We start from the raw sequence: 14686 nt of genomic DNA, 5'->3' as shown, positions 1-14686 counted from the left end.
ATATTTTAGTCTGAAATGTCACATTTAGGGTTTCGTTAAACCGGTTAACGAATGCTATTTTAAAATTACAATTTGAAAAAAAATAGTTTCATACATACTTAATATAATATATTTACATAATAATGAGAGTACATTACTTTATGTGTGTACAGGATCAGTTGTTAACATGTACAGAGGTCTGACTTTAATGACTAGATGATCTGTGCTATTAAGTAGTGGTGCCATTATTTCACTGCCAGACCTAGAAATATAGTTAATGTACAATATTCACATATTAATGTATAATGTATATTAATATTAAAGTATTACATAATAATTATTTTTGAAAATTACAAGCTGTTAATATAAGTGATATTTCAAATGATAATTATTATGATATTGAAAAATGCAATTGACTCATAATAAATACATACCTCTGTGATAATCCCTACTCAGTGAACCAAAGGGGTTGATATTGATGATGTGTTTTTGCTGGACTTAAATATCCATATACAGCAGTTGGTTGCATGTGAGCTGGTAACGGATGTGTAGCATGGGTGGTAAGTAACGGCCTTGCGCTTGCATGATGTGCAGGAGGTGGAATAGGACTGAATAACAGAAAACCATCATATTAATATTGCTTAACAATTATGAATTATGAACAATTATTATTAATAAGTTTTTTTTTTTAATCAATTATAATTACCCTGTCGTAAAAGCAGTAGGAGGAACTTGCGGAGACGGCAAATATGCTGCTGCTGTTGGTGGTTGACCAGTTGTTACATAGACAGCTTGTCGGCGGTAAATATCACTTTGGTGATACAAAGGTTGACCAGCCAAAGGAGACAGACCACGGTTAGCTCCGAGGGCTTGTGGAGAAAGATGAGCAGCTGTGTAATCAGCCACATGACTTCTAAAGATACATTTATAATAGAATAAAAATAAATTAGAAATTTACTGTCGAAAAGTAAAATAGTAATTGTATCACTGGCAAACAAAATTATAGCATAATAGCATTGTGTGGAATCATTTCAGCAAAAAAACTAAAATGGTAGGTACATAGAAGTTTTTATATTTAATAGTTGATAATTTTAGGAAACAATTTAAAATATAGAGAAAAAAAACTTAAAAGATTAGGTCAAAATCCTAAAAAATAAAGTAATTTGTGCAGATTAACGTAGAAACCCACTGAATAATTGTTTTGTTCTTTGACCACCCAATAACCTTCACAGACCCTCCCAGTAGAACTTAACTGCAATTGAAGCGTTTGATCATAAATTCATACATTCTTTCTATAGATGATAATATATATTATAATCAATGACAATCATAACATTGATACCAAACGGACAAAATACCAGCAAAAGAAGTGACACTATGTATAAAATTGACAAAAAATTAATATTGTTTAATAAATTGCATTTTATTTTATGAAATTAGTTTAAATAATAAGCTTTAATTGTATAGCCTCATATTAGACACTGAGATAGAAATAGCAAAAACTCTATAGCAAAAATATTAATTCTACTTATGACTATTTTTTCTATGAACAAATACTGGTTAATAATTTAATATAAGTTTATGAAACAAAAAAAATAGTGTCGTAAAAATAATGCCAAGACTTTCAAATGTCTAATCATATAAATGTGATAGAACTTATAACAATGAGCTATTAACATTTACCTGTAAGCTTGATGTACTGGTATAGTTTGTTGGGTCCATGCTGTTTTTGATGCACTTATAATGTGTGAATCCCTACTGGAATGTGCTACCGGAGGCTGTAATTGATAGTCCATGGGATTAGAAATGTTGCGTTTATGTGCCGAGGGTATTGCATATGATAAACGTTTATCACTAAAATAGATATTAATAAATTATTAATACAATGTAATAGATTTCTTTAGGGCTGTTGCTTTTGTAGTACCCAGCATAAACTATATGTTGATCATGAGGAGTGACATAATGATAAGGATCTTTACAGTTTGTCCCACTACAATAGTATTCGATAGCTTGTGGTGGTTCTGGTTTGCTCGTTCCCAAAGTGTTGAAAATATTACAATCTTGACTTTGATGTGTGTGTTGTCCTTTTGATACAATTCTCTTTAGTTGTGACTGAGACATAGAATTGCCACTATGGGAAGAACTACAAACATAAAGAACAATTTAAGACTTACTCTACTTATTATAATATAAATATAATATAGTGAAATAAAACAGTTAATAATACAGTTTTAAATATTAATTATTTCAAACTTTCATTACATCAGCATAACCACAATTTATAATATAAAGATAATGCGAAAAAGATGTAGAATTTACAAACTGAGAATAACACACAGGAAAAATGGAGAAAACAAACATTATCATAATATAGATAAATAAATAATGCTAAGATTTCAGGAAAATAACTCTATTGTTGGTTTTAATAAGTAATAAGTAATACCTTGCAAATAATATAAAATAAATAGGTATAATTTTTACCTATAATGGGGTTCGTGTTTTATTTCACTGGTTAATTGTGATTGTGGCATATAAATAGGTTGCTGAGAGTTATTGGTAATTGAAGAATGTTGAGGATATTGACCAGCATTTAACTCTAAATCTGGAGGACTATTACGGCAAGCAATATATTCACCATTCTGAAAAATCAAGTTAAAAAAAATATATTATTTAGTTAGTAATAATTCATTATTCCAAGAATTGTTTTATAAAATAATAGATTAAATCACGAGATTCTGAAAACAGCGAGGAATTAAAAATTAAGTCAAATAAAACCTAAATCAGTTTGTATGGGCCGGGTACGTACAATAATAGTGCGTGTCGCCCGGTCACCAAAATACTTTGCACACTCACTCACACACCGACCGACCTGTGTATGTGTGTATACATGTATTAGCAATTCGATCGAAGTGGACGGGTTTGCCGAACAAAACTATCGAATTCTAGTGTGTGGTGGGTGTGTAAATGTGTGTATATGTGTGTGTGGGTAAGCTTAAAACTATAGAATAAAAAATTATAACAGTAGGTTTTAGTGCAAAATAATAAATATGTGTGTATAATTTCAATAAACAAACTATAATATTAATGATAATAATACACGGGCTTCTGGCCAAACGAATAAAAAACAAATCCAGAGCTACAGCTATTTGAGCCTTAATAGATATAATAATAATATGCAGCTCATTGGCTCAACAGCAATATAATAATAGTAGTAATAATAATTATAAGTATAAAAAAGAACTCACAAATAACCAGCTGCTACCTGTGCCTGTATAAATAAGTACACTTGACACACACAATAAAAATAATAATATAATTGGCGATTTTCGCCTTACTATGATTATAATAAAAACTAGGCGATTTGCACCTTCAACAGAATAATAAGACTAGGTAATTAGCGCTTATACAAGCACAATATATAATAATAAAATAGGCGAGTTGCAAGTACAAAATATAATAAAAACTAGGCGATTCACACCTTTGACAGAATAATAAGACAAGGCAATTAGCGATCACAAAATATAATCTGGCATTTCACGCCTTACTCAAATAATATTAATTACTAATAAATCACACTTAGGGTTATTAAAAAAAAAATTCTGTGACTTGCACCCACAATACTACAATAGTAATATAACAATAATATAACTTTATCGACGTTGCGGCAGGCAATTATATTAAGGTCTCGCCTTGACATTCAGGAGCAAACTGATTGCGACCCCGGCAGCCTATGTTCACCGATGCCGAGTCGTCGCGGAATCTACTTATTATATAGTTATTACACAGCAATTAAATTAAATATAAAAACTATATAATTATTAGATCGGTGCATGTGTCGGTTGGTGGGGAATACATATTCTGTCGTGGCGGCGACACAGTTTGTGTACACAATACATTTAAAAAATATTTTATTCAATTTTACTAAATTGTATGTTTACTTTAAATAGTATTATAATTATATTACAATAATTAAATGATATTCTTACTTGTATATTAGAACTTTTTGATGAAGATTGGTAAATTACTGGAGTTGAACGTAAACTTTGAAGTTGTTTTTGATGGTACGTCAAAGGTTTGGATGGTAATAGTTCTTCATTATCACTCTCACCAACTGTTACACATGAAATTACATTTTTACGGTTGTTACGATTAGTTTTGATATTCATCTGAACTCTGAATAAAAAAAATACAAAAATGTTAAGGCATCCAATTTTATATGAAATAATTCTAAATATACCCTTTAGATGAAGCTTCATCTTCACTGTCAGATATTGTAATGACAGAAACAGCAGGAGATGGAGTGTCATGAATAGTTATAGTATGTTGTCTATTGTTAATCTACAAAATACATATTTTATTTTATTTTAATTAACTTAATTCATAATAATGCTATAATTAAATACACATTTTTAAGTTAATTTAAGCAATTAATAAAATACCAGTTGCTTATAAGAAGGAGAAGGTTGGTGCCAATTTGGAATATTGTCTGAAGTAGATAATAAACTTCCTCTGTTGATTCTTCCATCATATTCTGTAAGTAGATATTTTTTTTAAATATAAAAATTGATAGTATAAAAATGATAAGTAAATCAAACCTTGAGGAGGAGTTCCTTCTTTGACCCGTTTTTTCACTGGACTGAGTTGATTTGTAGTGTTTATAACAGTGTCCTTTTTATCTTGCCTATGATGATGATGGTGGTGATGTGCAGGCGGTGCTTGTTGATAGTTTGAATGGTGATGATGCGATTGAGGTGGAGCCATGTGTTTAGTTGAACGTGATTTATTATTAGAACTCCCCCAAATTGTACCAACCATTGTGGGGCTTTCCAACAGTCCATCATAAACATCAGCTGTAGTAAAAGCAACTTGCCGTTGATCCTATGGTAAATTGTGTATTTATAAAATAATTGCTAAATGTGTCATATTAATATATATTCAATAAAGAATAGTACTTGTAATATTGCAGTAGCCGAATCAACAATTAGAGGCCTAGGAACTGCCCAATCAGCTGCGGCCGCTGCAGCAGATGCAGAATGCCATGCTGCTGAAGCTGCTCCTGCTCCAGGTGGAGGAACTATAGTCATTTGACGATGATGAGGTCCAGGAGGAGCTGGCCAAGTAGCAATCATTTGACGACTTCCATCAACCATAGATACAGGCACATATTGCTGTTGACCACCACCAGGCTATATTATAACAAGTATTTTTAAATAAATAAATTTGTATGTTTTAAGAAATATATATTAATAAAATTAATTAATAAATAATTGATAAATACTGTTTTCATAGAAAATATCAAAGAATGGCAAATTGTATATTATACAAGAAAAACTGAAAACTAAATTCTGAAGAAATACTTGTATAGTGAAAAAACCACCTGATCAGGTAGCAGATAGCAACATTTGTCATCCGTAATTAAGTAATTAAATAACATTTTTGTGAAGAACCAATTATTTCAAGTAATATAAATATTAGATTTATGTTAGATAACAGAAAATTTTAAAAAATAAATTAATTAGTGACAGTTAATAGATAGGATACAGAACATTTGTCGTGCAAATCATATTTTATTATTTTTAATGGAATGTTTCCAAGCCACTTGTACATCATACGTTTTTCATCGGTATATTACTAACGACCGGTTTAAAGATACGACACATGTGTCTAGATTAATGTGTACATAGGTAGTTGTAGGTCGAACATTTTGTAATAGTGTTAATGTTAAAAATAAGCAATACTGGTGATGTTGACTCGACAAGAATACTTAATAGATTTAAAAATAAAACAAAATCAAGAACTTGTTGTTGCTTTATTTTTGGTTAAATAACTATAATTTCTTTTGGTTATAACTAATTGGAAATTATAATTTAACAGTTTTAGAAATACTAATTACCTGTTGAGTAATCAAACTAGTAGAATGTTGTATTTGTAATTGTGATGGATGAGGAGGAGGTGGCATAACAGCTACATGTTTTGGAGGTGATGTTCCAGTTTGATAAGCTCCAGGACCAGCAGAACAAAGTATTGATAAATGAGCTTGATGTTGATTTGAGCTACCACTATATTGTCGTGCCATTGATCGACTGTTATATAACTGATACTACAAAATTTAAATTAAATTAATGAGAATAAATTTGATTTATTTTATTATTATATATATATAAATACCTGGTTATTAAAAGCAAGAGTGACATTAGCATTAGTTGCTGGCACCAGTACAGCTTGCCCAGAACTTGAATGATGATCAGGTAATGCTCGTCGACAAACTTCCATCATTTGTACACTTGCTTTAACGTTATCACATCGGGCAAAATCAACCAAATGTGCTAATGTAACAAATGGATGCAGAAGAGCAGTATTAGGATGTATTCTATTAGCCTGTAAAAAATGCATAAACAATAAAATAAATAATATCAGACTTAAAAGTGATTTTAAATTAAAATATAATTTTTGTCGTAATTACAGGGTCCATAGATAACATTCTTTTAAGAAGATCAATAAATTCTCGTCTATCTGCTTTTTCTGCTAAAAGTTCACCACCTTCCAAATCCGTAGGCACATTAACTTGTCCAATATCATCTAAACAATTAAATATGTATTTTCTTGCTTCTTTAGATTTAATTCCAGTTTCAGCTTCATGTTCTTCCATTATCTAATAAAGTTTTAAATGCATTTAAATAAAATCAAAAATGAATCTAATTAGTTAATTTACCTTTAGTCTCCAATTATTTTGATATGTAACATCTCTATAGAAGAACTTGGAGGTTTTTGATGCATTTGTTAACATGTCTAAGTTTGGTAAATTTTGTGTTTGACATATGTAACGTATTTGATCATATTCTGATGACCCTGGATATAATGGCCAACCCAAAAACAGTTCTGCTACTACACATCCTAAGCTCCACATATCAATTGCTTCACAAAATGGTAAACCTAGTTTTTAATCATAAACAACACTATTAATACATATCATAATTAAGATCGTAAACAATACTTATACTATATACTTTACTAAATATTAAATTATTATTATTATGTTTACCAAGTATGATTTCAGGGGCTCTATAATATCGGCTTTGCAAATAAGTGTTGCATACAGCTTTACTTTTATGAGATGCACTACCAAAATCAATTACTTTAACTCTGTAAGGCTGACGGATAGGATCAACTAGCATTATATTTTCTGGTTTTAAATCTGCATGAATAAGACCCAAATCCTGTGAAACAAAAAATAACATATAAGTATATAACCATTAACTATTAAATAATGAATAAATTAAAAATTAATGTATTTAATAAAAATTACAACCTATTTAATAACAGATATAAAATAAATTGAGAAATTACCTTTAACTTTAACAAAGCAGTCAATACTTGTTGTAATATTGGTCGAATAAATTTTAAAGGTAGAGGACTAAATTTGTTTTGTTTCAGGAAATCATATAAATTTTGCTCCAACATTTCAAACACCAAACAAGTATGATTTTTGTGTTGAAAACATTCATACGCACGAACAAAGTTGTATTCATCTGCATTTTCTTGGCTCAATCGTGACAGAATACTTACCTTAAAAATAAATATTGATTTATATTATTATCATTTACTAACTACTACTAAGAATTTATGATAAGAAATTTGTAAAGCAAACAATGTATTTATTTATTGTTTATTAAATATTAGTGATTTGTTAAAGCAACAACTTATATTAAGTAAATAATGATATTCATTCCTTTACTTAAGTAAACTCATATAATTACTTCATGAGATATATATTACCTATTTGAATACACATTTTTTAAAGCAATTTAAATGTATGTTAAAATCAATATTTTTCTACTACTACCCTTAAATTTTTCAGGGCCTTATAATATTATTTTAAATATTAAAATAGTATAATTCAATTCAAAATTAATTTACAACTTAAAACATATTAAATAAATATGAAAAAAAAAGTATTTTTTGTTTTGTTTTACCAAAATACATTTAGAACATCTCTACTAAATGTTAAAATTGTATAATACTTTAGCTACTACTATTATCTTATCCATTAAAAAACGTAGTCAATCCTATATAAGAATGTTTTGCAAAGCAGATTTTGCATGTCAACCCTATTTTGTGAGTTCCAAGGAAAAAAAAAAATTTTAAAACAGTTAAATTGTATAGATCCTTTAAAATTTTTAAAAAGTTTTAATTGTACTATATTTAATTATTTCAACAATATCAGGCAACTACACAAAAAATCAAATATATCTACCTCAGAAAAAAATTAATTTTAAACTATTATAAAGTTAACATATATATATATAGGAATGTAGATTACTCACTTCAATCTGACCTTGCCTAGCATACGATGGATGGTTCTTTAGTATTTTAATTGCAACAATTTCATTTGTTCCTTTTTTCCAGCATTTTACAACCTAAAATATAATATATTTAATGTTTTGAACTAACATAACTGTAGAATTAATTATGTGTCTACCTGACCAAAAGTTCCTCGACCTAAAAACTCTAGAACTTCATACTGATTCGTCATTGAGTACAGTACTTCGTGCTGAACTAACTGATAATCACCATCAGCACCCTGTTTCCCTTGTTGCCCCGTTGTGGTAGTGGTAGTGGTAGTAGTAGTTGATGCAGTATTTGCTCCTCCGACTCCAAAACTTGACTCCACACCATTTGTTATACCTCCTTCACACGATTTCCGCTATACAATTAATTTTTTTAAATAACACACATTGATATCATAAATGTATAAAAACTTAATAAATAAATTGGATACTCCATGTTAAAACCTGATTGGGCCCTTTAGAATGAATATTAATAAAATAATGCAATTATTATGAGTGTTTTAAGAAGCAATTAAACAATGAAAATTGTACTACCTAATATTATGATAAAATATCTTCATTATTAAGAGAATCTACTATATGGGTAAACGAAAAAAACAAGAAATTAATGATGGTAATGTATAAAAAAATGAAAAATATTTTTGAATTTTAATACTTTAAAATCAATAAAAATTATAGTTCAGTTAGTGTTATTTTACCTTTTGTCCACAGCGTTGGTATGTGTCTAATAATTTGATGGTTGATGCCCGTATGAAATTCTGATTATGTGCAGATGATGGACTGGTCTTAATGTTGGATGGTGCAATAGAAGTACCATGGTGTTTGCGGTACTTAATAGGTTCATATGGCACCAACTCAACAATTGGTTCGTAATGGTGGTGAAGCGAACTCAATTTGTATTTATTATGGTGGTAGTTTTCAGGGCCGCAAGCGGCGTTATGTAGTTGGTCCAGCTTGCGTTTTTTGTGATGCGTGACAAGTGCGACACTTTCGTCTGCCACCAACCGTTCTGAACACAAACCTTGTGATTGACTGCTGTACATGTCACTCTGTAAAAAAAATTTTATGAGAAATATATACCTATGTAAGTTTTTTTGAATTGTTAATATAATATGTAGGTACTCTTATTTAGAATAAGCCTAATATTTACTAAATACAAGATTATACCTATATATCGAAAAGATGTCTATTTGTACCAAAATCTAAAATTGTAGGGGAAAACACCTACTGGGCTGTAAACCACTTTTTTTATTTCAAATAATGCAGAAACCTCTAAATAAGATATATACATCAACTAAAGAATAAAACATTCTATTAAAATATAGGCATAAGTAATATATTTATTCTTGTTATTTGATTCATTAAATAATTACCTATTACGCATCATTTTTATTATAGCAAAAGGTAAACATCATAATTTATTACATAAAAGATAAACTATCACCTAACATGGGTTAACATGAATATAAGTATGATCCTATCAAACCATAGAATATTAAGTGAATGCTTAGGTATGTATAGAAAAATAAGTAACTTGATACTTATACCAAGACTGAAAACAATTTCACTAGGAAAGACCTAATACCGGGCCTAATACCTACCTACTAAATAGTAATTTAATTTACGATAATTTTTATGCACAGGTTATTATGTAGAAAACAAATTGTTTAATATAAATAAATAGTTTAGGTATATACAAATTGTTTACTAGGCGTCTTTTGTGCCCATCTCAGAAAATTGTGACAATTGGAGTTATCAGTTAGTAACCACTCAAAACACGTTACTAGTAAATAATTTACAGATTGAATTTTGACAATTAAAGTAATAACTGTAACTTTATATTTTATTTTTATAATGTATTATTTATTCAAGCGAGAAGTGAGAAGAAATAGTTAGTCGGGTTGTAAATTAGTAAAACTTTGTGTAAAATGTCTTAACTAGGTAGGTACCTACTTTAAAACCAGAAAATGTATAATTAATGGATATCATAAGTCAGTGGCGTGCCGAACAGTCATTTTTTGAGACAATGCCTCAAGAGAAATTTGGGTGGGTGGGTGGGTGTGTTAGTATAGATGTGCAACTTATACCAAAAAAAAACTTAATAATATTTATTATTTTGAATAATAAAAAAAAATAGTGAAAAAATTGTTGGTGGTGGGGAGGGGGATCAAATTGTATTGTTTGCCTCAGGTCTGCTTGTCAGTTCGGCACGCCACTGTGACACAAGTTCTTACCCATAAGTTCTTTAGTTTTATACCAAGTTATTTTTTTAAATTTACATTTAATATTCTAAATTGAATACATAATGTATAAGAATCAAATGTTGCTTGATAATTATTCTTTACTATGGAAACTGTTAACATAATTTTTCTTTTACTTTGTTCATTATAACAAAACTACAAAATTATCAAAAAAGTAGATCACAATGAGGCATATTTTAACTAAGGTGGTTAATATATTTTTAAATACTTATTTTAGTACAATGATATGAAGGCAACGAAGATATTCATACAGAAACATGACATAGGTACTCACAGCACAACACGGAAACAGTGCCACAGTGGCAATGAGAATACCATGGCCCCCGCCCAATATATTGTTATCCCTCACAATTGTATTATGTTAGTGTTTCCTCACTGTCATCTATTACAGTAGAAGGATGTTGAATACTATTTTTTTTTTTCATAAGTATGTACCATTCTGTATAACATTCCCGTTATATTTCTTATGGGAACATTTGTTCAGTTGTTAGTTCTTTCGAACAAAACTGAAGAATACACTTATACCATCTTATACATATATACAGATTTATTGGGAACAAGACTTGTCAGTGAATTTTGAGAAAATAATCAGAATTTTACTAGGGGGAGCTAGTATTTTGATGTAAAGGGAAGCCTTACTAGAATTTCTCAAACATTTGGTATGCATATACCTTGCATTTTATACATTTACAATGTTACAATATTTACAATTTAGACTTTTGCTGCAACCTTCAATTAAATTACAATTTTAATACATATTAACATCTAACACAATACATCCACAGAACATTAAAATCATTTTTTAATTTTCCTGAAATTTTGAAGAAGGTAATAGTACCCTGAGATCCTTGGCTAAGCCACTAAGAATGTATGTATATAACAGGTTGTAGCTACTTAGCTACTTTTTTTTTAAATTTATCCTAACTAGATAATATTGTATTCTAAAAAAGATTAATTAAAAATGTAAATGTCTTATATCACTGATCCCTTTTATGTCATACTGACAAACTGATGAAATAAGTCCATTAAAAGTAAGTGGTACCCATATAAGTCTGTGTACCAAACAAATACTAAAGTAATACCTACATAAAAATAAAAGCATTGTATGTAAAAGCTGGTTGTTATACTAACTGAAAACCGAGCTGAAAACCGAGTTGAAAACCATAAAACTAGAAAGTAGATAGAAAAACAGATAGGTTAGATGCTTATAAAATATAAGAAAGATGTTAGGTATACAGTATACTTGTTATAAAATTATATTTCAATGTAGGTAGGTAACCTACTTGAATTTAGTTAACAATTTTGAAATTAATCAGGACCATTTTATATTTTTACTGGTTCTATAGCAGCTTATGAAGGTATTGTGCTAATCAAATAAAAGCATTTAAGATAACTCTAGGCTTATATTTTGTTAATCAGATTACGAATCGTCACATTATTTCAAACAATAGCATCCAGACCAACAGCACAAGTCAACCACTGAGTGGCTGAAAACAGCACTTAGAGTAAGTTAAGTAGTAATTAGATAATAATAAAGACAGTCTCACTGTTCGGATTATAAACCAGAAATATGAAATATATAATACCTATAGACTATAGTACATCAGTACCTACTTAACTAGTCTATGGTAGTATAGTACTAATAGTGACAATATCTTATACCAGTGGTTCTCAAGCCACTGTGCTGCGAAATCCTAGGGCTTTGTGGACAATATTATTACTATTTTCAAGCACTAATTAGCTAAATATACATAAAAAAAACAAAAATTTACAAAGAGAAGACACATTGTAAAATCTTGACCATTAAGAACAAAACAAAGTAGATGACAAAATGTATTTAATTCAAATTAGGTAACTACATCTTTTGCAAAAAAACTATAAGCACTACCTATTTTCTTTTTTCAACTAGATTTTTAAGTTGATAAAAAATATTTTATAACATAACTTACGTATGTATCTACAGAAAATAAATTAAAAATAGGTAGGTACAACAATTTCTAAAATTTTACACAAATTGTGGTTCAAAATTGACATTCCTGATTTTTGATAATATTTTTTTTGCAGAGCTTACTTAGAGCAACAACTAGGGCTTTATATGAACAAATTAAGTCAATGAACTGCTATTTTATATAAATATATTGTAGTAATTTGTAGGTAGTTAATTATTTGTACATTTTAAAGTAGGTTCCTAGCTAGGACACGTAAACTGATATTTGCTCAAGAAAAAACATAAAAAAATGACTTCATATTTTGTTAGGTAGGTACCTATAATTGCGGTTAATAACTAAAATGTAATCTATTATTATGCTTATATGATGATTTATATTGGATTCCAAACCATTTTAGCACTTATGTATAAACATACTATAGATGATTATTAGAAATAATATGATTTTACTATTTTAGAACATGCTTTTGAATATGAATAGGTACCTTGTACCTAAATAAAATATAATGTGTAGGTACCTATAATTGAATACCGTCTATATTTATCATTATCTGTCACACACTCGTGCAGTTAGAAAATAGAACACACATTTTCTTAAGCTGATATCAATTACATAACATAGTGGGAAAATGTACCTTTGACTCAAACATATTTTTTCCTCAAGTTTTTTTTTTTTTTTTTTTATGAATTATTTCTTACTAAATACTAATATTCATTTGATAAAGAAAAAAAGTTAAACATTGTTATTAACGTCAACAGTGTACATCGAAAATAATAATAGTCAATTAAGGTTTTTTAATCGTGTACACAATATCATATTGTTGCCGAGTGGAAGGACTGTGGCAGGTGCCAAGTGGTTCAACATTTGCTCGGATTATGACGCGCGTCATCAGCAGCTCGTCTCACGTCCGTTCACGTCACAACGTGGACAAACAAACAAGAGGGACGTATTAATAGGTGTAACGAGGAAAGTCGGAAAATATTAGAGCAAACATACCAGACAGCAATAACGAGATAAAACCGCAATAAAACACAATGGTCAGGTAACACGTCGACGACGGCCTTTCCATATTGACCTCGTTCTGTTGTTATTTTTCACTCTTCGGTAAACACATTTATTCCGTTGTGACGATCGACGACCAACACACGCGCACACCGACACAATTCGCAATAGTTGTTACACTGCCGCTGCTACTACTACTACAACTGCTACTACTTTTACTCCTACTACCTATTACTATTTAGTACCATTTCACCCGTCGCCTTCCACCAGACGACGACGGCGGCGGCGGGGCAGATGCGGCGGCGGGCAGTGGGCAGTCGTGCACCACAACACGCCACCATCGTCACCGCGTGTCGTAGACAGACGGTCGGCGGGGGGAGGGGGAAGGGTGAAAACAATAATAGTGATATTATAGCATACGCCAAGGAGGTAAGTAGGTACCCAATTATATTATATTGAAAAAATATCTCGCTTAGTGTCGGCTATCATGTAGACCGAGCAAACGCTATAGAGACGGCTTACCTGGGACGGTGTTTGATGTATGCCGGTCCAGAACAAATTTTCATTATTTTCTTCCCCCACGTCTGTCAGCGACCGAATCCTTCCGTATGTGGTCGTCGTCCGCACCACTTTTCACACGGCCATATTGCGCGACGTTTTGTCTTTTCAGCCAAAAAACCGTGCGCAAACCGTCACACACGGTTTCGTCCTTGCAGGCGACCAGCAGCTCTCCTCCTGCAGACTCCCTCGGGGGATCTCGACGGTCTTTTATCCTCGGACGAGATGGACACCGCTAACGAATCGCACTGGCAGAGTGTGATGGCCCGAGCGAGCGTCGATCGACCGCCGGATGACTGGCCGCGAGCGTCTGCGACACAAAAAAAGCTGCTGTTCCTGTTGCGGTCATCAATCCGTGTTCCACGTACGAGTCGTCGTGGTGGTGGTGGTGGTGGTTGTTGTTTTGTCGGCCGGACGGGACCGTAGCACGTACGCACTGATCCGGGTCGAGAACGAAACTGTGCCCGCTGGCTGCTAGAGTGCTTGAGAGTTGAGTGCTACGCAAAATCGCGGACGCGGCTGCGGTGACAAAAGAACGTAGTACCGCAGTGCCTGTACCACACGATAGTTTTGAATTTCCCACGGTGTA

At 31.0% G+C, this 14686-nt stretch overlaps 1 protein-coding gene across 2 annotated transcripts; it reads right to left on the bottom strand.

Annotated features, from left to right (window-relative positions):
• LOC100162408 (homeodomain-interacting protein kinase 2) lies at positions 1 to 14574 on the bottom strand. Of its 2 annotated transcripts, none has more exons than XM_003240688.4 (21): positions 14062 to 14574; positions 9026 to 9376; positions 8459 to 8683; positions 8304 to 8396; positions 7327 to 7545; positions 7022 to 7196; positions 6692 to 6912; positions 6443 to 6631; positions 6148 to 6357; positions 5873 to 6079; positions 4932 to 5165; positions 4575 to 4857; positions 4419 to 4510; positions 4217 to 4317; positions 3966 to 4152; positions 2461 to 2618; positions 1904 to 2122; positions 1663 to 1833; positions 686 to 892; positions 414 to 587; positions 1 to 241 (listed from the first exon to the last, which is right to left on the bottom strand). In XM_003240688.4, exons 2-20 carry the CDS (start codon positions 9368 to 9370, stop codon positions 428 to 430), a joined length of 3696 nt encoding a protein of 1231 aa, XP_003240736.1. In that variant the 5' UTR covers positions 9371 to 9376; positions 14062 to 14574; the 3' UTR covers positions 1 to 241; positions 414 to 427. The 2 variants fall into 2 exon arrangements, with proteins under 2 accessions (XP_003240736.1, XP_001947557.2); XM_001947522.5 differs by lacking the exon at positions 14062 to 14574 and adding an exon at positions 13534 to 13834.
• Positions 14575 to 14686: the final 112 nt, after the last annotated feature.

This window comes from Acyrthosiphon pisum, chromosome A1, assembly GCF_005508785.2.
Source record: "Acyrthosiphon pisum isolate AL4f chromosome A1, pea_aphid_22Mar2018_4r6ur, whole genome shotgun sequence".
Taxonomy (NCBI): domain Eukaryota; kingdom Metazoa; phylum Arthropoda; class Insecta; order Hemiptera; family Aphididae; genus Acyrthosiphon; species Acyrthosiphon pisum.
The sequence above is the reverse complement of the archived record's forward strand: the minus strand, read 5'-3'. Positions and strand labels throughout refer to the sequence as shown.